The sequence below is a fragment of the Piliocolobus tephrosceles genome, chromosome 9 (assembly GCF_002776525.5).
Source record: "Piliocolobus tephrosceles isolate RC106 chromosome 9, ASM277652v3, whole genome shotgun sequence".
NCBI lineage: Eukaryota > Metazoa > Chordata > Mammalia > Primates > Cercopithecidae > Piliocolobus > Piliocolobus tephrosceles.
The window spans coordinates 16,327,964-16,352,253 of NC_045442.1; the positions used below are offsets into that span (position 1 = coordinate 16,327,964).

Sequence of the window (24,290 nt, forward strand, 5' to 3'; positions counted from 1 at the left end):
TTTCCCTGCGTCCCTCCTTCCCAGGGCCCACCCTCCGCGGACGCAGAGCGTCTGCCGGGGGGACGGCCGGTCCGCGATGGCGGCCTCTGAGGTAGTTGGTCCCCTCTCTCCGTGGGCTTGGGAAGGGTCCGAAAGGCCCGCTCGGATCTTCTGCGGTGCTGCTCGGAGAGAAAGCGCCGCCGCCAGCCGAGCTGTCACGGGCGCGAGTGGAAGTAGTACACCGCAGGATGAGCGACGCCGCTGCAGAGGTAACCGCGGGGACTGCGGCCAGGGACGGGGGATGGGTGCAGCAGAGGATAACGGGATGGCCGGCAACCGGAACGCGTCAGGCCGGCTCCGCCGGACCTCCTCACCAGCCCGCGTCCCCAGCCGTCCTCCCAGATCCCGACCGCAGCTTCAGAAGCGACGGTCACGTGGGTGGCGGCGCGCGCCGCGGGGGCTGGAATGTTGGCGCTGGGGGAGCGCGGCTGGAAGGGCCGCAGAGAGGTGAAGGAGGTCCCGCGTCCGCGCGCCCAGGCGCCGACTGCTGGGCGACGCCGCCGGGAGCGAGCACGCCTCGGACGTCACGCGCCGCTCGTCCAATGAGCGGAGGCCTGAGGGAGGCGCCGGTCCCCGCCCCGCCGCTGCCGCCGCCACACCGGCCCTTCGGGAGCGTCTGGGGAGGCGCGGGCCGCTGCGGGCTCGGGCGCCGCACCGCGCCGGCCCGAGCCTCTGGACGAGGCCCACGGAGCCGCTCGTCCCGACCCAGCCGCCCGATGTCCTCAAGATGGAGGCAGCGGGGGCGGCGGCGTGAAGAAAGCGGCGCTGTGGGCGCGGGAGCAGGGGCCCGGGCGGAGGCGGTGGCGGGATGGGGCTGCTGCTAATGATCCTGGCGTCGGCCGTACTGGGTTCCTTCCTCACGCTCCTCGCCCAGTTCCTCCTGCTGTACCGCAGACAGCCCGAGCCGCCGGCGGACGAGGCCGCCCGCGCGGGCGAGGGCTTCCGCTACATCAAGCCAGTGCCGGGCCTGCTCCTGAGGGAGTACCTTTATGGCGGCGGCCGGGATGAGGAGCCCTCCGGAGCGGCCCCTGAGGGCGGCGCGACCCCCACCGCGGCCCCCGAGACCCCCGCCCCGCCGACGCGGGAGACTTGCTACTTCCTCAACGCCACTATCCTATTCCTGTTCCGGGAGTTGCGGGACACCGCTCTGACCCGCCGCTGGGTCACCAAGAAGATCAAGGTGGAGTTCGAGGAACTGCTGCAGACCAAGACGGCCGGGCGCCTGCTGGAGGGGCTGAGCCTGCGGGACGTGTTCCTGGGCGAGACGGTGCCCTTCATCAAGACCATCCGGCTCGTCCGGCCCGTCGTGCCCTCGGCCACCGGGGAGCCCGACGGCCCCGAAGGGGAGGCGCTGCCCGCCGCCTGCCCCGAGGAGCTGGCCTTCGAGGCGGAGGTGGAGTACAACGGGGGCTTCCACCTGGCCATCGACGTGGACCTGGTCTTTGGCAAGTCCGCCTACTTGTTTGTCAAGCTGTCCCGCGTGGTGGGGAGGCTGCGCTTGGTCTTCACGCGCGTGCCCTTCACCCACTGGTTCTTCTCCTTCGTGGAGGACCCGCTCATCGACTTCGAGGTGCGCTCCCAGTTTGAAGGGCGGCCCATGCCCCAGCTCACCTCCATCATCGTCAACCAGCTCAAGAAGATCATCAAGCGCAAGCACACCCTGCCGAGCTACAAGATCAGGTGAGCGGGAGGTCGGGGAGCGGGCCTGGCTGCCGGGAACCCCGGCCTGGGCGGGACGCTGCTGGCTGCGTGGATTGGGAAGGGCAAAGGCTCTTTTCTGTCCTGGCGCCTGCTTCTGGGGTCTTCCCACCCTGGACAGGGCCCCAGATCAAGGCGAGTAGTGAACACTTACTTTGCTTCCGAACGGCACTGATAGGAGGTAGAAACCTTTTCGCGTGTTCGTGGGGACTCAAGGTGCTGTCAACGCGGGCAGAATCGTCTCCTTTTATAAGCAGCATATTGGAAAGGGAAGGGAAGCCTACCCTAATCCCCAGGAGTCGCTTCTGGGACTGTTGAGAAACTCTCCCTCTATGTGGTTGCTGCATTGAGGGCAGCCGCGTCACTGGCTTTGCAGCATCACCTTGGCCGCGTTGAGAAATTGTTCCTGGACACAGTACACGCGTGAAGGGTGTGCTTATAGCCCAGGTCTGTGCTCATTTGCCATTGCAAGCCACTTTTGCTTTGATGGTTTGACACCTTTCAAGGCAGAGGTGGTACCTCTTGCAAAGGAATCCTTTTGTGGTTTTTTTGTTTGTTTTTGTTTTTGAGACAGAGCCTCGCTCTGTCGCCCAGGCTGGAGTGCAGTGGCGCGATCTCGGCTCACTGCAACCTCTGCCTCCCTGGTTCGAACGATTCTCCTGCCTCAGCCTCCCAAGTAGCTGGGGTTACAGGCGCATGGCACCACGCCCGGCTGAATTTTTTTTTTTTTTTTTTTTTTTTTGTATTTTTTAGTAGAGATGGGGCCAGGCTGGTTTCGAACTCCTGACCTCAAGTAATCCGCCCGCTTCGGCCTCCCAAAGTGTTAGGATTACAGGAGTGAGCCACCGCGCCCGGCCCAGGAATACTTTCCATAGCAGATGGGAAAGGAGTTGGGAGCCGGTACATAGTGTACTTTACATTTTGTATTAATGTCATTTGCCCATTTTGGGTAGATTGTAGAACACAGATCCAGACTCTGCCCATCAAGCATTTACTCTCTGTGACTGTAAGTTCCTCTCTCAAAAGACCTGAAATCACTGTGCAAATTGTATTTTAATGCTAGGTAGTGATTTTAATTTTTTTTAAGCCCTCCAGCATCTGATGGCTTAAAGTTTGTAGTATACAGTTTTGAGTAGTATATAAATTTTGTTTTAATATTGTAGGAGTGGAAGGGGAAAGACTTTTTTAGGGCTAGAGGCGGAGTGGAAGGTGCTGTTTCTTTTGTAAAAAGCTGAATTTTTAATTTCTCTTTCTGTCCTTTAATTTTGTATTCACTAAGACATTTGAGCCTTTAAAATTTTGCCCTTTGTTATAAAATTAAGTCAGTCTTGTATTTTGCTTATCTAATTTTACTTGCCTTTTAGTGGAAGTTGCCTATTTCTGGATCACCAATTTTCTACCAGTGTCAATTTTCAGGAGCAAGATAGTCCAGAAATGTTTTGGGTTTGGAATGGATTATTGGCTTGTGTATGTGGCATATGTACCTTACCAATTATGTTTTGTTTAGGCTAACAGCACAGAGTGACAGCTTAAAACTTGGGTGGCAGGAGAAATTTACTTTGTAATGGAAATATTGCCATAGATTTATGGAGGGTGGTGACCTGGTTGTTCACTGTGGTTGATTTCTGGTTCTGTGAAGTAGAATATACTTTATGAAACCTACTTTTAACCTCCGGAATATCAGTGACTAAATTATAACTGGGTTCTAGTGTTTAAGCAGCGAGAGATGTATATTTACAGCAGTGTGTTGCCAAAAAAGTCGTGAGAAAAAGTTGCTAGAGATTTTGGTATTCTATCACAACTTCAATTATGCTGTTTTCTGGTAGCTTTCAGTTAATACTATTTGACTAGATTATTATTTTGAAATTTGTGGAATAGCCAATGACAGTGAGGTTACATATCATTTTGAGGTTTTTTTTATTTTTATTTTTTATTTTTTTATTTTTATTTTTTTGAGGCGGAGTCTCGCTCTGTCGCCTGGACTGGAGTGCAGTGGCCGGATCTCAGCTCACTGCAAGCTCCGCCTCCCGGGTTTTGCCATTCTCCTGTCTCAGCCTCCCGAGTAGCTGGGACTACAGGCACCCACCACCTCGCCCGGCTAGTTTTTTTTTTTTTGTATTTTTAGTAGAGACGGGATTTCACTGTGTTAGCGAGGATGGTCTTGATCTCCTGACCTCGTGATCCGCCCGTCTCGGCCTCCCAAAGTGCTGGGATTACAGGCTTGAGCCACCGCGCCCGGCTTGAGGTTTTTTTTTAAATGTAAACTTGGAATTTAGGTAAATCTGAAATAAGTTATGAATAAGAGTTATGGAGGCATTGAGAAGTTTATTACTTTGAAAAACTATGATCTGTATCATTGAATAACAGTCATTTAAAAGTATGGCAAAACTGCTTTTCACTTATATCTGAAGGGATTTTTTTTAAGAGCACAGCATGAATTTGGTTATGATATTTCTTTTTTTTTTTTTTTTTTTTTTTTGAGACGGAGTCTCGCTCTGTTCCCCAGGCTGGAGTGCAGTGGCCGGATCTCAGCTCACTGCAAGCTCCGCCTCCTGGGTTTACGCCATTCTCCTGCCTCAGCCTCCCGAGTAGCTGGGACTACAGGCGCCCGCCACCTCGCTCGGCTAGTTTTTTGTATTTTTTAGTAGAGACGGGGTTTCACCCTGTTAGCCAGGATGGTCTCGATCTCCTGACCTCGTGATCCGCCCGTCTCGGCCTCCCAAAGTGCTGGGATTACAGGCTTGAGCCACCGCGCCCGGCGGTTATGATATTTCAACTTCTAAACGTGAAGCATTAAATGATAATTTCCAGAAGTACACACATCTGTGCTATTTATACTAGATGGCATCTCAATGCTCAGTCAGCTGCACAGAGCATATCACTCAATCTGTAAATGTTTATTGTACACCTGCTATATGCTTTTCCTTGTTGTAGGTGCTGGGATTTCAGTACTGAACAATACTTGAACTCAGCCCTCAAGAAGCTTAGAGTCTAGTGAGAATTGAATTAGCTATACTTAGTAATTTTTTTGTGTTTTTTGTTTGTTTGTTGAGACAGGATTTTGTTCTGTTGCCCAGAGCTGGAGTACAGTGGCAGGATCGCGGTTCACTGCAGCTTCGACCTCCTGGGCTCAAGCAATCCTCCCATCTCAACCTTCCAAGTAGTTGGGACCACAGGTGTGCATCACCACGCCTGGCTAATTAAAAAAAAATTTTTTTGTAGAGATGGGTCTTGCTTTGTTGCCCAGGCTAGTCTGGAACTCCTGGGTTCATTTAACTGATCCTCCCACCTCAGCCTCCCAAAGTGCTGGGATTACAGGTGTGAGCCACCTTGCCCAGCCCTTTGTAAAATTTAAACTAGAGTGGGATTGATGGGGTTGAAGTAACTAGGAAGCTGGTTTTAGCTTAGTAGAAGAAAATAACAAGTATGACGATGATAAGGGCTGCCTTAGCAAGTGTTGACTTCTTGTCTGTGTAGCTGTTCTGTCCAGTGTTTTAAACTGGTGATGGGCCAGGTGCAGTGGCGCACACCTGTAATCCCAGCACTTTGCAAGGCTGAGACAGGCAGATAACTTGAGGTCAAGAGTGTGAGACCAGCCTAGCCAACATGGTGAAATCCCATCTCTAGTAAAAATACAAAAGTTAGCTGGGCATGGTGGCGGGCGCCTGTAATCCCAGCTACTCTGGAGGCTGAGGCAGGAGAATGGCTTGAACCTGGGAGCAGAGGTTGCAGTGAGCCGAGATGGCACCACTGCACTCCAGCCTGGGCGACAGAGTGAGACACCGTCTCCAAAATAAATAAGTAAATAAATAAATAAACAAACAGGTGATGGCGTGGGACTGATTCAAGTTTCAGATAAGAATGAATTACAATACATCTAAGATATAGCATACGTCTCACAGGGAGAATTAAACTAGCTAGTGTTCATCTTTTTTTGCAGATGAGGAAATGGAGCTCAGAGTAGTTAAATAACTTGCTTAAAGTCACACAGCTTTCAAGTGGCGAAACCCAGCTCTGATAAGGCCAGGCCACCTTTAAAAACACACACACACACACACACACACAAACACAAACACACAAACTGTATTGTTTTTAAGTGATTGTTTTTTAAAGCGTGCCATCAATATAATAAATATGTGGGATATCTTTCCAAACTAACGTAGAACTCTTGAGAAGAGTATGACTATAAAGCTGATTTTTTTCTTAAATTGGTCATTTTAGAGGATCCTTTTAAAAGTAAATCATGAGGCTAAATCTTTGGGTACTGTCCCACATAGCGTTTCTTTTTTAATTGAGCAGATTGTATTTCCAAATAGAAGGTCTTGCTATTTTATCCTTTTTTTAGTGTTTTTTTTTGTTCGTTTGTTTTTGTTTTTTTATTTGAGATGGAGTCTCGTCGTGTCACCCAGGCTGGAGTGCAGTGGCGCAATCTTGGCTCACTGCAACCTCCACCTCCTAGGTTCGAGCAATTCTCCTGCCTCAGCCTCCTGAGGAGCTGGGATTACAGGCGTGTGCTACCACACCCAGCTAATTTTTGTATCTTTAGTAGAGACGAGTTTCACCATGTTGTTCAGGCTGGTTTCAAACTCCTGACTTCAGGCAGTCTGCCCACCTTGGCCTCCCAAAGTGCTGGGATTACATGTGTGAGCCACTGTGACCGGCCTAGTTTATTCTTTTTTAGCTGTCTAATCTTCTTAGTAGAGCTAAAGCAGTAAAGAGAATTGTATGGAGTCTTAGGATCCTTTGGCATTTGTAATCATTACGTAACAGAAATATCTTGCCAGTTAACGTTGTTGTTACTTCTTTCCCCCTTTATTTATTTTGCCTTTTTCGTGTTGCTAAAGTGAAGCAGCCTGTCTGGACTGCCAGTTTCTGATGTTTCACCTAGAGATGCTAAGTTGCTCAAGTGGTTGCTTTCTAAGGACCCAGCTGATTGACACTTCATTTTACCCAAGTTAACAAACTTAAAATGTTTGTAAAACATTTTATTTTACAAAATGAATTATAATATATAGACAATATGTTTACAGATTTATTCAAGTTAGGAATTTCATTCATCCACCTCAGTGTTAATTGTTTTGTTTTTTTATTAAAATACTTTAGTATATTATAATAGTAATTTTTTTTAAAAATGAACCTCAGAATCCATCCTCAAGGGAGAAAGATTACCACTAATGTTCTTTTACTACGTGGATAATTCATCTTCAACATGAAGTCTGAGTAATAGTCTCTGGGTGGGGAGCTGTGTTTAGGGTTTAGGAGTCAAATATTTGAGATTCTTACTGATGCTTCTGTTCCTGGAGTATTACTGTATGCAGACGAGCAGATTCAGTTTGCAGGTACTTTTTATTTGGCCTGCGCTGTTTAAAAAATGGAAGATTCTGTGTGATTTGGATTTGTGGCTTCTGTTAGGAAAAATTGGAATATCTTGTAGCGCCAGTTCTGCATTTCTCAGAGCAGCAACAGGATGGAGAGATGGACTGTAGTAGCAGCTTTGGAGTTGAAACTCAGTGTGTAAGCTCCTAGGTGGTGTTTATAGTCCCCCCTTATTTGCTGTGCTTAACTGATGGTACTTGCCTGGCCTGGAATAATATGAATTTGAGACTCTTACTGGAGGAGTAAATAGGGAGCATTACTGTTGCTAATTAGTGAAAATGGGAAGACTTAATAGCTGGAGTGGAGAGGGAGGGTGATCATTTTTATCCTTCTTTTAATTACGTTTTTGAAGGGACTGTTATTGAGCAATTTTATTTTTTAAAAGATATTATTGGCCAGATGCGGTGGCTCACTCCTGTAATCCCAGCACTTTGGGAGGGCAAGGCAGGCGGACCACTTGAGGTCAGGAGTTTGAGACTAGCCTGGCCAACATGGCAAAACCCCATCTCTACTAAAAATACAAAAATTAGCTGGGCATGGTGGCACATGCCTGTAATTCCAGCTACTCAGGAGGCTGAGGCAGGAGAATCACTTGAACCCAGAGAGGCAGAGATTGCTGCAAGCCGAGATCACACCACTGCACTCCAGCCTGGGCAACAGAGCAAGACTCTATCTCAAAAAGTAAAAATAAATAAATAAATAAATAAATAAATAAATAAATAAATAAATAAATAAATGACATTGTCAGGCCTGGCGTGGTGGCTCATGCCTGTAATCTCAGCACTTTGGGAGGCCAAGGTGGGTGGATCACCCGAGGTCAGGAGTTCGAGACCAGCCTGGCCAACATGGTGAACTCCCACTTCTACTAAAAATGGCACGCGCCTGCAGTCCCAGCTGCCAGGAATGCTGAGATATGAGGATTGCTTGAACCCAGGTTGCAGTGAGCCAAGATCGTGCCGCTGCACTCCAGTCTGGGCAACAGAGTGAGACTGTCTCAAAAAAAAAAAAAAAAAATTGTCAATATAATGTTGAATTTTAAAAAGTCATTCTGCCAGAAAAAAAAAAATGCCTTGAAATGCAATCCATTTTTCTACCATGTAGTGATAGTAAGTAGATAGCGGCTCCTTTTTGTTCGAGTTTGGTGGATAGTTTGCTTTAGTTGGATGGGTCATTAATAACTAGATAAGCGTTTACTTCAGTGATCTCCAAAAAGGGGGGCATCAACTTATTGATACATTTGAATTTAATGAATTGAGTAATCCATATCTCAAAATCTTTCAAAGTAAATTAACTGAAAACTGACAAAATCATTTGTAAAGTCAAGTGTAATATGTTGTATTTATTTACTTTTTCATACTTTTTTCTTTTATATTACACATTGGAAAATACTTTAAAATAGCTACTAAAATTCCTTGGTGGTTATAATAATGATAGTTTTACTTACTAATGTTGATAGGAATTCTAACTAACCTTTAATACTTGGGGAGAATAGACAATGACATTGTACATTACTCTAGCTATGCTGGAATAATCTTGTAATAGCTAATTTTTAGCCTACTGTGCTTTTTCTTGTACTGTTGCTCGTATCTCTATATCTCTTGTCATATCTCTATGTAAGTTGAATTGCAGATCATTGTCTTAGAGATGAATAATTATGTGATTTTAAAAATAGTCGTTGATTTTCAATAAGTGCTTAGTGCATACTACCTAGTGTTGTGGTGGGTATAGTAAAAGTGATAAAAATGGTTATAAACTAATTCATGCTCTTATAGGGTTAGTCTTTCTAGGGAAAACAAAGAACACGTAAAGCTCATTTTAGTGGCATTGGAAGTATTTAAGCCCTTCAGTTTTGTGAGAAACTGAAACAGGAGAGATCAATATCTCTGCTCTGCTAAGGCAAACACCTGATTACTGTGGTACTGTATATAATACATTATGACCTTAGCTTTTTTTTTTTTCCTCGTTGCCCAGGCTGGAGTGCAGGCGCATGATCTCGGCCCACTGCAACCTCCACCTCCCAAGTTCAAGCAGTTCTCCTGCCTCAGCCTCCCACAAGCGTGTACCACAATGCCCAGCTAATTTTTTTATTTTTAGTAGATACGGGGTTTTGCCATGTTGGGCAGGCTGGTCTTGAACTTCTGACTTTAGGTACTCTGCCTGCCTTGGCCTCCCAAAGTGCTGGGATTACAGGCGTGAGCTTTCTTAGCACACCTAAGTGTACTCCACCTAAATACCCAGTTTAGTGCTGATTTTACTTCTTGCACGTTGGATTTCCTCAGGCTGCTTTGAATTATTTTAATTTCAGCTTTTAAAACACTTTAGATGGAGAATAATGTGTTGATACATTACAAATCTTTGCTCTAGAAATTTGATTTACTCATTGAGGGGATAGTAATCATTTTGAGAAGGCTATAGTTTTGTTTGTTTGTTTGTTTTGTTTTTGTTTTTTTTTTTGAGACGGAGTCTCACTCTTGCCCAGGCTGGAGTGCAGTGGCACAATATTGGTTCACTGCAACCTCCAGCTCCCAGGTTGAAGCAGTTCTCCTGCCTCAGCCTCCCAGGTAGCTAAGATTACAGGCGAATGCCACCACACCTGGCTAATTTTCATATATTTAGTACAGACGCGGTTTCACCATGTTGGCCAGACTGGTCTCCAACTCCTGGATTCTAGTGATCCGCCCGCCTCAGACTCCCAAAATGCTGGGATTACAGGTGTGATTCATCCCTTGCCGGGAGGCTGTAAATTCAAATCAGTAAAAGCCACAGTGTCTTCCTGGAAATAGCCAAAGCAGATCATTATAAAGTAGATTGTGTTGAAGGAGCATGCCTGATCAAACACTAAATGTTGATTTACAAGTATTACTAACAAACTATCATGTGAGCAGGGTGGGGGTAATAAAACACTGTTTGCTAAGTATTCATTAGGCACTGTGTGGGTATTTCCATGCAGTTGCAATCTCAATAGTTAAAACTCCTGTGTGGGAGAGGTTAGTATCTCAGTTTTACAGATCTGGAAATATGAGATTTACAGAGGATTAGTGATATAAAGTCCTGAATTTAAAAGGTCCTGGACTTCCAGAGCTCATGCTCTGTTATTTCTTCAGAGATAAACCAACTGTTACTCTAAACCAGGGGTCTGCAAACTAGCTGCTATTAGGGCCCTGTGTTAAGAATGGTTTTTACATTCTTCAACTTTATATTTGAAGTTGTTAAAAGTACTGGTGGTGGTGGTGGTGGTGGTGGTGGTGATGACAGACCTTATGTACCCACGAATACTATCTGGCCTTTTACAGAAAAGATTCACTGATCCCTGCTCTAAACTTTAAAAAAAAAAAAAACCCTCAAAATACACCCCCCACAACCTGTTATAATGTTTACCAAAAAAAGAAACTATATATGTGTACGTTGAAAGTACTTTTAAATCTTTGAGGGTCCTGTCCTTTGGAAACCTGCAGAAAATTTCTGCAGAAAACAAATTTTCTGCATTAAAAAAAATTTCATTTAATTTCATAGTTCCCTTGAAGCTTTTTTAGGGTCCTTAGACTCTAGGTTGAAAAATAAACACAGACAGAAGTATACAACTTTGTTACCATAAACATAACTAAAACTAACATGCTAAAATAAATATTAACCACTTCATTATTTTGCTTACCTTCTTAAAATGTATATAGGATTCATATGACTCAGGTGTTTCTAAAAATGCTGGAGGAGGGGGTAATCCCTCTCTCTATCCTGTGAAATATATCATGTCTTTTTGATTCTTTCCTTTTTTTTTTTTCCTCTTAAGATTCCCTATAGCAGGCTGAGGCACTCTTTAGATCAGTAGTTCAATAAGAATATATGAAATTTCAAGTTAGAGTTCTTATCACTAAATACCTTGTTTAAAAGTTAAATACTGATTCAACATTTCTTCCCATCATATTCTCTATTTTCTCAGAACAGTGTCACCAGGAAACAAGTATTATTAAATGACTTTGTTCTTACCTCGGAGTCATAGGACGTACTGACACTTTTTTGACACAGCATCAGAGCACATCACACTTAATTGGAAAGTTTTAAAGCCAACTACCTGGTCATTAGCAGGTGTTTTACAGAGTAGTTTCAAAATCTCTCTTAGCCACATTGCTAAGACTGGTGTAAAACTGTACACTTCTGTATTTGTATTAGGGAAAAATGTGGTATGCATGTTAATTATTTACCTTTAGATGAGTAGTAGTAATTTTACTAGATATATATCAGATATTTTCTAGGTGACACATTACATTCTTTTCCCTTTCAAATGAGTGACAAACTCACTTTAAAAATTCAAGCTGTTAGAAAATATGTAGTATCAAAGTGAAAATCTTCTGTAATATCTTTTCTTAAAACTATTGTTAAATTTGGGAACTATTCCATATTTTTCTAAATGTATTGTAATTTGTTATTTATAAAGGCAGGATCATACTCAATACTTCATTGTTAGCATCTTTTTTTTTTTTTTTTTAAACTTACTATATCTTGGGTTTTCTATATATACCTACTTCATTTGTTCTAACAGATGCTTATAATTACATTGGCCATTGGTACCATAAGTTAACCAATTCCTTGTTGATTTTTCAGTTTCTCACTAATGTAAATAATGGCACCGTAAACATCCTTCTACCTGTATCTGTGTAGATGGTAGATTTTGTTGTTATTTTTATTTTGAGGGTTGGGTGTTGGCCATTTTTTTTTTTTTTTTGGCATATATTTATATAGTATTGAGGAGCATAAAGAGGTTAAAAAATCTACTCCTCTCCATTTTGATTTCATCCTCTGATATACCCGTGTTAAGTTTGAGGTCTAAACCTAACTGTATGCTCAAGCATACATATACAAGCCTCTTATATATATTGAGGAGGTGCCTCTCTCTCTTCCTCTTTTTACCTTCTTCCGTCTCCCTCCCTCCTGCCCCCACTTTCACTCCCTCCTTCCTTCTGCCCTTAATAAAATGAGAGTATAATATGAATGTGACCCTGCAAATTATTTTGTGAAGTGTAACATGGATGTCCTTTCAGATAATATGTATAAATCCAACTCATTTATTGCTTTGCTCTACTCTCAGCCATTCTCTCTGCCTCTGACCTTATCTTTCATCACTACTTCTCACATAATCTGTTCATGCCTCCTTGGCTGTTCTCATACCCCAGGCATGCACCCACCATAGGGCCTTTGCTGTTCCTTCTTCTGGAGTTTTTTCCCACATACAGCCAAAGAGCTCACTCCAACGTTTTTTAGGTCCCTCTTAAATATCACCTTTCAACATATTACGTTTAAAAAAAGACAAAGTGGGTTAACCCTTTAAATGCTGGAATTTTTTTTTTTGCTCAAACTTCTTATAGAAATACTATATGTGTATGTGTGTGTGTGTGTGTGTGTGTCTGTATGTGTCTGTGTGTGTACAGAAACTGTCCCACTCCTAAATGTACAGGGATGAATTTTCACAAAGTGAACTCAAACACTTATCTGAGTGCTATGATTTTGAATTCAGTCTCTCTAAAGAATACCTGTATTTTCTGGGTTTCTTACACATAATTTATGGAACATATTTTAACTTTTTTTATGGTTAAATGTTGTCATTATAAACACAGGCTGATGATATGTAACCCAGTACTATTGTGAAATCAGTATTGAAGGAGAGTGCCTTCTTTATAGACAGACACACACACACACTCACACACCACCCGCCCCCCCATAAATTATGTTGATTGTGATCTCCAGCATTTAACCATGTTGAATTCAAGGTCTATCCAGGCACCATACTGGCACAATATCCTTTTCTCATTCCTACATACAAACAAAATACTAAACACAGATGTGTTTGCAACCTTCTCTGACACTCCAGAAGACTTGGTTTTTAATTTCACTTTTTAGAAAGGTCAATATTGATAAACTGTAGATTATACTTTTCTTGGATTGATATAGAATAACAATCAAGCTTGCTTTTACTAGTCTGGTATATAATTGTCAATTTTAATGAAATCAGAATGTTTTAGAACACATTTCTCTTTATTCTCTAATCAGCACATTGAATATTTCTGCCTGTGAATTCTTCATGTATTGTAGGGAGAATGGAGCTGATGATATGGTGGGTGGGGTACTGAATGTCTGGGCTTTGATTTGCATAACTTTGATAGAAAAGCTAGAAAATTTTTCACTTCCCAGCATTAATAGTTCTATAATAGTTAATAGTTAAATAGTTGGTATGTATTTAAAAACAAAAATGCTTGAATAGCATAATAAAAATATCCTCATTGGGTTTATTCTTTTGTATTAAGTACCTATTATGTATACTTGGGTCATTGGTAAGGTACCAGTTAAACAGATACTTGCAACCTAACTACTTTTTAGTAATGGCATTTCTCCTAGGATGAACTCTATAATATCCTACCTGTATAATCTACAATTATAAGTGACTATTATTTTTTGCTGTGAAATCTTAAGTAGTAGTGATAGGGAGATACAATTTCTGTTTAGTAGCTGGCTACAAGAATCTCTATTTTGAAAAATGATTATGTTCTGTTCTCAGATACAACTTTCATGGAGACATCAATATCTTCTGAATAGTGCATCTGGTGTTTGTGTTGTATGCTAATTTTTTGCCCTTTTTACACAATAGTCCTTCATACGTACTGGATTATACTAACACTTATTACTAAGGATGTGGTTGCTGACTACCTTAGTCATTTGGTCATGCAAATAAATAATTCAAAGCTTTTTGCTCTCTGAAACCTGCTGTGGCTGAAATAAGAGCCATTCTGTTATAGCAAATTTCATTTGTGTGGTAATTATTTTTATAATGCACTGAAAATCTTATTTTGTTCTCACCATTACTAAGTATAATATTATTTTCTGTAAAGTTTAGGACAGATGATAGCTGATATATTTCAGTATTTGGAAATCTTGTTAGTTCTTAATGTTTAACTCTTTGGATTTTAATCAGGACCAGAATGGCAAACTCTTGCCATGGGAAGAATTTAACTAAATATTTGTAGTAAAATATGTGTCCTTTTGTTTACTAATGCTGGAGTGGTAGGTAGTACAAAGTGAATTTACTTCAGATATTTTGAGATTAATGAAATGTAAAGAGAAAATTCTTGACAGTCTTAGTCTGTAAAATAAAGTCAATGAATACAGTATATCTAAATTACAGCTCATTTTAGGTAAATTGCTTACTTAAAGTGAGTAAATTATCTACTTAAAATATTTTAGTAAGTTGCTTACTCAAAATATTTGAACTTTTTAATACTACAGAGTTAGGATTTGGACTCAATAATTATGAGAATCATGCCACTCAACAAGCATTTATTGAACCAGACTCTTAGTAATAATTGTTATTCTAGAGAATATCGGTGCTCTTACAGTTTCTCTTGAAAATAACTTGGCCTCTTGCCCTGAAACAGTAGGATTAGAAGATGAGGAATTCCTGTTTTATTTCTGGAATTACTACTGATTTGTTGGTTTAGTATATCCTTGGACAAGTCATGCAACTTGTTGTTTTTGAGACTAAATGAAATGAAAATCTAGTTTTAAAAGTTCTTAAATAATTTTGTAAATGTAAGATGGCATTATTTATTATTCACTTTGCTATTATTTCTGCAGGCTGCATCTTATCCTGGCATAGGTTTAATGTAGGGATTTCTCTCAAATAAGGATATACAAGCTGTTTATCTTATAAATATTTTCCTTTAATAAGTTCTAACTTGAGTTAGGTACTTATAAACTAACAGATGCAGAGATATAGATAGTATTACAATCATTTATGTACATTAGAAGATGTTTTACTTTTATTTGGATAGGGAAAAATTAGGAGAAAGCTGGACAGTTGTAACTTTAAAACATAATCATTCCTCAGTATCCATGGGGGATTGGTCCCAGGACCCTCCCTGTTCCACCAGGATACCAAAATCCACAGATGCTGTAGTTCCTGGTATAAAATGGCATAGTATTTGCATATAACCTAAGCATATCCACCTGTATACTTTAAATCATCTCTAGATTACTTATAATGCCTAATACAATGTAAATGCTATATAAATAGTTCTTATACTGTATTGTTTAGGGAATAATGATAAGAACAGAAGATCTTTGCATCAAGTTCAGTACAGTCGCAACAGACTTTTTAAAATAAAAATCTAGGGTTAACTGAGTCCGAAGATGCAGAACCCATAGACGTGGAGGGCTGACTATGTTAACTTCTCCTTATTTGTCTTGTTCAGATTTTTTGTCATTCCTTCATATTTGGAAAGGAATTTTTGTCTGTTTGATACATCTGACTAGCTAAAGAATACCAGATTTCTGTTTCATAAACTTCATTGTTCATGTCTTTACCATAGTAGGGAGGTGGTAATTTTGCTTTAAAGCATTTTCTCTTTTTCAGTCCACAAGACTTCGGAAGAGATTCAGTCTATTTAGTAAATGTTTAACACCATCTTTGTCGAGTGCACAAGACTTCAGAAGAGATTCAATTTATTCAGTAAATGCTGAACACCATCTTTGTCCAGGGAGCAACACACTGCAATTGTGTTGCTGCAGAGAGAGTTAGTGCTAACACGAGTAAATTAACACAGTCCTTTCAAGGTATTTTTAAAAATCTAGTAGTGAGAAAGTATAGTTAAAGTAAGGTAATGGGTTACAATTTAGAATTTTTTAAAAAATTGCCCCAACTTAGAGTCGTTACAGTCTGACTCAGTAGTTTTCACAGTGTAATTTGGATCTTCCAGACCTCTGAGGGGTTGGCAGTTCTACGAAGTCAAGTCAGTTATTTTCATAATAATACAAAAAATGTTATCTGCCTTTCTCACCCTTGTTCTCTCACAAATATATGGTGAAGTGTTACAGAAATTAAATATGTGATGACACCATCACCCTCACAGCTAATGGAATGTGAGCTTTGTATATTCTTATGTTTAAAATTTTTATCATTTGTAATTTCTGATATGCGAAATGTTAATAGACATAATCTACATGAATGGCAGCTCTTTGGGATCCTCAGTAATTTTTAAAAGTTTATAGGGGTCCTACGAACAAAATGTGTAAGAACTGCTAGTCTGACCTGAAGTTTATTTATTTTTACCATATGTAAAGGAGCCACCTCTGTTGCCTCACTTTCTCAGTGACTTTAATAAATATTAAATATATACATTATTTTCAGTTGGTATCTAGTATTGCTTGTACACGTTGGTATTGTAAGACACAAGGTTGAGTGGATTTGTTACAGTTTTGACTACACCATTTACTATGTGATCACAGACAAGCTACCTTAGCTTCCTCTTTTGTAAAATGTTTATAATACTGTACCTTGTTATGAGTTGTGAGAATGAAGGACATATATCAGAGTTGCATAATTTACAGAAGTGCTAGAAATATACAAAGTGGTCATTTTTGTATTCTCTTATTCAAAGGTGTGTGTTGGGGGGCTAGTAGGGAGAACAGGAAAGGATAGGAGTTTGGATTTGCCCATTTTTTTTAGCTATGTGAAAGCTGCGAATTTTGATTTAATTGATCATAAGCCATAGTAAGGGACCCTTACATTGTGGGTTGTGATGAACATAAGACTATACGAGATTTGCCAGACATAGTCAAGAGAATTACTTTGGTTCCCTGAGCAACTCGTCTCATTTGATACCTTACCTCTCTGGTGCACAGGCTATCAGTTAACATTGACTCATCTTTTAGTCACCAGCTCTTTGAATTCTATTATGAGGGACCTGCAGCCTTGATTATCACTCTTTTGTTCAGCATATATATAAAACTGCTTTAGAAAATTGTGAGGCATTTTGGACCTTGATCATTCTATGCAGAAAAAGGAACTTGGCTAAAAGTGAGCATTTTATATTAGGTAGAGGGTATATAGATGAGCAGGAGAAATTTTTTTTTGTAACAGTATTTGTTATCCTTGTTCTTATTAATTTCATAGCTATTCAGGAATACCTTTTTTCTCTGTAGGAATGCAGAAATTAAAATGATTTCCCCAAGAATAGTATAGTACACTTCAAGGAATTTCATAAATAGAACAATTTTCTGTGAGTTTCCTGAAGTCAGTTTATTAATATATTCAGTTTAATATAAACTTAGTTATAAAACTTGATGCAGAAATACAAAGGCAGTAACTAAGGTAGGGAGGCATGCTGACTTTTTGTTTGTTGTTTTTGTTTTTGAGACGGAGTCTCACTCTGTCACCCAGGCTGGAGTATAGTGGTGCGACCTCAGCTTACTGCAACCTCCGCCTCCTGGGCTCAAGCAATTATCCCACCTCAGCCTCTCGAGTAGTTGGAAGTATAGGCGTGCACCACCATGCCCAGCTGATGTTTTGTATTTTTAGTAGAGATGGGGTTTCATCATGTTGGCCAGGATGGTCTCAGACTCCTGACCTCAAGTGATCGCCCACCTTGGCCTCCCAAAGTGCTGGGATTACAGGCATGAACCACGGCGCCTGGCCTATTGTTGTTTTTGAAACGAGGTCTTGCTCTGTCACCCAGGCTGGAGTGTAGTGGCACACTCATGGCTTAGTGCAACCTCAACTGCCTGGACTCAAGTGATCTTCCCACTGCAGCCTCCCCAGTAGCTGGGACTACAGGCATGCTCCACCACACCCAGCTAATTTCTGTATTTTTTGTAGAGCTGGGGTTTTGCCATGTTGCCCAGGCTGGTCTCGGACTCCTGGGCTCAGTCTATCCACCTACCTTGGCCTTCCAAAGTGCTGAGATTACAGGCATCAGCCACCACACCTGGCCCTGATTATTGTTAATTTGTTCTCTTGCACTTAACAAATGATATTATCACAAAGCACACAATTAAGAAAAAAAAATCAACTAGCATGGGACTGAAATCATCACGTTTAATCTGAAGCCCAAGGAAGACAAACAGCTGTGAACTGGGACCATCATACATGGTGAATGCTGAATCCTGAAGTGGTTCCTTGTGGAAGGGAAGAAGTTTGCTACCTGACTTGTCTATAGGAGTTCATCCTTAGTATAGATAAATAGAAGGTTTGATAGGAAATATTTCTAGAGCACCTCACTGGGCCAAATGCCTTATGAGAAATTTCTTACCTCCTTACGTAACTCTATAAAATAGGTGCTATTATTACTATTCTTTCATAGGTGAAGAAACTGGGGGTCTCAGAGTTCCAAGTAACTAGCCCAAGGTGTCAAGGCTAGTAAGTATTAGAACCAAAATTCAAGACCAAGTATTGATTTAATACTACTTTAAACTGCCTTGTCAAAAAGAAGCTGAAAGTGAGGAATAAATAAATGAAAACCCAGGAGAAGAAAATCAGAGGGAAGAGAAAGGTAAGGGATGGTGGGTAGTAAAAATAGGTGTGGAATGCAACAGTGAGAATTAAGGGTTAGCAATCAGTAAAAAAGACTGTTTTATAGTCCATGAAAGAAGAGATGGGAGATGGAGGGGAAAGAAAGATGACTATAGGTTGGTGCAAAAGTAATTGTGATTTTGCCATTACTTTTACATGGCAAAACCTGCAGTTATATTTGTACCACCCTAATAAATTTAGTGAACTACTGCTTTGGTCTGGGATGATACTATACTTTTATATACATATTATCCATTGAATCCCCACAGTAAAACCGTAATAGTGATATTTCACTTATAAGTGAATAAGTGCAGATTCAAAAGGTTAAACGAGTTGCTCAAATTGAAACTCAGGTCTCTAAGATTGCAGAACTCATGCTTTTATATGATATCCAGTGTACAGTTTAAGAAACAGGGAACTTTTTTATTTGACCTTTTATTATGAAAAATTTCAAATGTAGTTCTAAGGTAGAAAAAATAGTAAGATGAACACTCATAATCTGTCACTCATCTTCAACAGTTGTCAACTCACGGCCAATCCTGTTTACTCTAACTCCCATTCCTTCTTAATCCCATAGATTATTTTGAAGCAAATCCCACGTATTTTATCCATGAATACTAAGTATGTAGCTCTCATATTTTTTATCAGATATAAAATAAATTTTAACAGTAATACCTAATGTCATTAAATATCCAAGTCGTGTTCACATTTTCCTGATCGTGTAGGCTTTTTTTTTTTTTTTTTCCTCCCCGAGATGAAGTCTTGCTTTGTTGCCCAGACTGGAGTGCTGTGGCATGATTGGGGCTCACTGCAACTTCTGCCTCCTGGGTTCAAGTGATTCTCCTGCCTCAGCCTCCTGAGTAGCTGGGATTACAGGCATGCACCACCACGCCCAGCTAATTTTTGTGTTTTTAGTAGAGACGGGGTTTTGCCATGTTGGCCAGGCTGGTCTCAAACTCCTGACCTCAAGTGATCTGCCCACCTCGGCCTCCCGGAATGCTGGGATTACAGACGTGAGCCACTGCGCCTGGCCCCTGTAGGTTTTTTTAATCACAGACTTTTGGTTTGCTTTACATAGCAGTGATCTTGCTCTGTTCAACAATGTATCCTGATTTTCTTTTTTTTGAGACAGGGTCTCACTCTGTCACCCAGGCTGGAGTGCAGTGGTGCAGTCTTGGCTCACTGCAACTTCCACCTCCCAGGTTCAAGTGATTCTAGCCTCAGCCTCCCAATTAGCTGAGACTACAGGTGCTTGCCACCATACCTGTCTGATTTTTGTATTTTTTGGTAGAGATGGGGGTTTCACTGTGTTGGCCAGGCTGGTCTCGAACTCCTGGCCTTAAGTGATCCACCTTCCGTGGCCTTCCAAAGTGCTGGGATTACAGGCTTAAGCCACCATGTCCGGACCTGATTTTCTAAATAGCAGTTTAACATAAGCATTATCTTATATTTTATTTCAACTTTGTAAATTAATTTAGACTTGAATGCATTCTTTTATTATCTTTAAACATTTCACTGCTTTATTGCTTTTACTGGGGTAAAAAGTTTGTCTCCATGAAAAGTTGTAAGTTTAATAACATGCTGTATTTTAAAATACCTTAGTTTTTTTGAAAGAAGATTGTATATCGTGAAAAGGTGGGGCAGGGAATACTCCAAAACCTTAGATGAGGCCAACATGAACTCATTTTCCAAATAGACAATAATCTCAGTAATTACCCCCGACTTATAAGCTATCTGGGTTATTTTTAATTTTTCTTTTTCTCATTTGTTTGTCGTTGATTACTTCCCTTTCCCCAGTCCCAGATTAGGATGCCTACCTTAATGATAGATTAATAGTAAAGTACATATTATTCTCTTATCCCATCAGCCTAATTTAGCTTTTGTAAATGCAGTTAGGATAACAATAACATAACTTCTGCCAAATATGGTTAACATTGTTAGTCGGGAACATTTAAATATAACTTTATTCCTAAAAGAGCATGGGCCTGGATGTGAGTATACCTGTGTTTTTAGACTCAGGTGTAATTAGATTATTTCTCATCAGTAAAATGAAAGGATTTAAATATTTGGGTGTCTGTGGAATTACCTTTCATATCTAACATCCTGTGGAATAAATTAGTATTTGTGTGTGTTTTGCTTTAGTTATTTTCAAATTTTAATGGTAATCTTAAAATTGAGTTTTTCCTTTTTAAATTTTTCTTATTTTTCTTTTTTTATGTTATAAATGTCTCAGCATCTTTTTTTAACTTATTAAATGATGTTAAGAAAATTATGTTAAATATTAGGCAATTTTAGATTTAATACAGTTGTCTCTAAAAATAGAATCTGCAGGAAACTCTCAGTTCACAGAAGAAAAAAGGATTGAAGATGGAATCAACCAGTTGATAGTTTACAAATTAGACTGAGATCTGGAGCTATTCATTATAATGACTTAAAGATTAATGAGATCCAGATAGTATCTTTTCTAAGACTTAAGGCTCCTGTGGTCTTAGAAAAGAGAAAAATGAGCATATAATAACTTAAGAATTTTTAAAAATAGAATATGATTGTAATAGAGCAGACTAACAACACCTTAATAGTATTTCTTCTAGAAACTTCTGAAATTTTTCAGAAAAATTTAAGTATTGTAGTATAATTAAAAGTATGCCATTTTAAAGTATATTTCATGTCATTAAATAGGTTCTTTATTTCAGTGGAGATATACTAAGTGCCAGTTTATGTGCCAGGCATTTTGTTAAGTACCAGGAATTTAAGCTGAACAGTAATAATAACTAATGTCTATTGAGTGTTTGCTGGCATGGTACTAAGTGCTTTTCATTTTTCAATGCAATTCTTGTAACAGCACTGTGAGGTAGGTGTAACTTATCCTCCTTTTGCCTCTGAGGAAACTGAGGCTCAGATTTTGGTCAAGGTCAGAAGTTTGCTCAAGGTTATATTGCTGGGAAGTGGCACAGTAGGATTCCAAGCCAAGCTATCTAGCTCCAGAGTCTGTTCTTAATCTCTACTCTATATGGCCAATAAATGTAAGCCTTCTTTTCTCAGGCAGCTCACAATTTAGTTGGGAGGAGGGGATCTTTCAGGAGAACTAGAAAGATGGAGACAGATACATAAATAGTATGGCTAGTAGCAAAACAGAGCGTATATAAAGTGTTTTTAGAACACAGGTGAGGAAACAATTACCAGATGGTAGAGGAGAGGGACAGGTTACAGATAGGAGGCGACTGAAGTAGAACTTCAGGAGTGAAAAGCTTACCACGTAGGGCTAGGCTACGTATGGCATCAGAGTGTTTAGCAGGTACAGTTTCTCAGGAGAAATAATACGGTAGTACTAACCTTGGTGAACATAGAGGAGTCTTGTGTATGAATTGTCCTTTTAATGTAATATCAATTGAAGTGTCTAAGTAAAATTGAAAATTCGAAATTTAGATTCATAATTTACCAATACAGAAAATGAAGAGTATTTTGAACCATTATACTTTGTTTTCTTTCTGGCTTATACTTAGTTTTGTATTAGTGTGCAATAGTTTGCATGATAATGTATGCCATAAAAGTTATGACTAATTGAGGTTTTGAAAATTATATTTTTAATGCAGCAGGGGGAACTCATTGTTTGAAGGAGTACTGGCTCTGAAGCATAATAAATGAAGAAACATTTTGAAAATGATCACTCACTGAGTTATCTAGTTTATATATTTGGTGTAGGAGAATTTGAAGAGAACATTTATGTTTGCTAGTTCCTGATGTCATAGAGCCGAAACTTTCTGACTGAAAGCATAAACCATATAGGACTTTCAATTGCCCGTTTATAGCTGCTCGTTCCACTCTCTCCCTTAGAAAGGATATAGTGTTGTGTGTATTCCTGAGCCTGAAATATGACTGCAGTATCTGAGTATCTAACTTTGACTGGTCTCTCTATTATCAAGTAAGCCTATTTGTTAAACAGATGAGATGGTATTTGAGGTAACTGTTAAAGAATAGTTTAGCTTTAGACATAGGGAGATGGGATAGGAGCATACTGTGGGTAGGAGAAATCAGAGGAACAGAATGAAGGTCTTGTAGGATCTTCAGGGATTCAGTGAGGAAGCCAGTTTGAAATAATAATACTTGGGCATAAAGAAAAGAAGAAAACCAGAATTTGTGTGCTTATAACAGCCACGAACTTGACTAGGTGTATCACATGTGTGAACTCTAAATCTTTGTAATAGTCCTGTGAGGTAGCTTTTTATTTACAACAACAAAAAGTAGAGGCTTTGTTTTTGGTTTAAGAAAGTACTCTTTAAGAAAAGGAAACAATTTCAAAAATTCCAACATTCTCAGCAATCAGTGAAAACCTTCAACCCCCTATGAGTTCATCTCTGCCCCAACCAATCAGCAACAAGCACCTATTACCTGGCCACCCCACTTCTTCCCCCAAACTGCCTTTGAAAAACCCCTCACCTACGAGCTTTGAATGAAGTAATTTGGGTACACATTTTATCTCCCCTGTGTTGTGGCCAGCCTTGTGTCTATTAAACCCTTTCTCTACTACAGTGCCACCATGGTCTGTCTTTATGCCGTGGGCAGGAAGAACCCCTCAGGTGGTTACAATACCTTGTAGTTTAAGAGACGCTGGCACATGAATTAGTTTTACTTCACCCTCTCATAGGTAACAAAAAGCATGTATTATTCCCCTCTTCCCTTTTTGAACAAGAAAATGAAGTTTAAGGAGATAAAAGACTTTTCCAATGTCACCTGCTTTATCAGTGATGAAGTTGGGACAACAATCTATATTTATATATGATTCTAAGTTTTGTGTTCTTTTGTCTTCTTTTTTGTGTTCTTTTTTGTCTCCTTGACAAATCCTCATCTAACCTTTGCCTTAGTATTTCTAGAGATAGAGGCTTGCTACTACATATTGAGAAAGCCATGTCCTTTTTTCACTAGCTCTAATTGTTACAAAGTTTTCTCATATTGATCTGTACTAGCAGATTTATCACTTGAGCAAGAACATGAAAGCTCAACTACAGTTAACAGTAGATCTAGACCTCTGCATATTTTTACATTGGGTTTGTAGTAAAACCTTTCTCTCTAAAGATCGCAGTGTTTGCAAACAGTTTTACTGCTGCCATGTGATGGAGATGTCACCAGCTGGTATTCAGCATGCTTATAGAGCAAACTTGAAGAGACATCTTAAAGTAAAACATATTTTTTAGAATTTAAATATATATTTTAAGTGTTAGTAAAGGAATGCACATTTAAAAATTAAACACGCCAAGTATAGTGGCTCACTCCTAGAATCCCAGCACTTTGGGAGGCCAAAGCAGGAGGATTGCTTGGACCCAGGAATTCAAGACCAGCCTGAGCAATATAGCAAGACCCCACCTCTACAAAAAATAAGTGGGTGTGGTGGCCTGCATCTGTAGTGCCAGCTACTTGGGATGCTGAGGCAGAGGGATTGCTTGAGCCCAGGAAGTCAATTCTGTAGTGAACCATGATCACACCACTGCATTCCAGCCTGGGCAACATAGTAAGACCCCGTCTTCAAAAAAAGAAAAAAACATGTTTTTTCTTTAAACTTTTATTAAAATATAATTCACCACCTGAAAAGTGTACTAATCAGAAAATTCAGCTCCATGAATGTCTACAAAGTGAACAAACTCATGAAATCAGCATTCAAAACAAGCAACAGAGTATCACCAGCAACCAAGAAGCTCCTTATATGCTACCTAGTCACTACCTTACCCTCCTCTGCCTAAAAGTAACTACTATCCTGATTTCTAACACTATTTTAAGATTTTTTTGTGTTTGTTTTTTGCCTGATTTTGAACTTTGTATAAATTGAATCATACCGTATATACTCATTTTT

General features: G+C 40.2%; 1 protein-coding gene across 2 annotated transcripts in view; it reads left to right on the plus strand.

Moving 5' to 3' along the window:
* The first annotated feature begins 582 nt into the window (after positions 1–582).
* Positions 583–24,290, plus strand: part of PDZD8 (PDZ domain containing 8) — a 103,319-nt gene continuing 79,611 nt past the window's right edge. For both annotated transcript variants that reach the window (XM_023224228.2, XM_023224229.3), the window contains exon 1: positions 583–1,719. In XM_023224228.2, the coding sequence (XP_023079996.1) occupies positions 848–1,719 (872 nt within the window). In that variant the 5' untranslated portion in view covers positions 583–847. The remainder of the gene's footprint in view (positions 1,720–24,290) is intronic.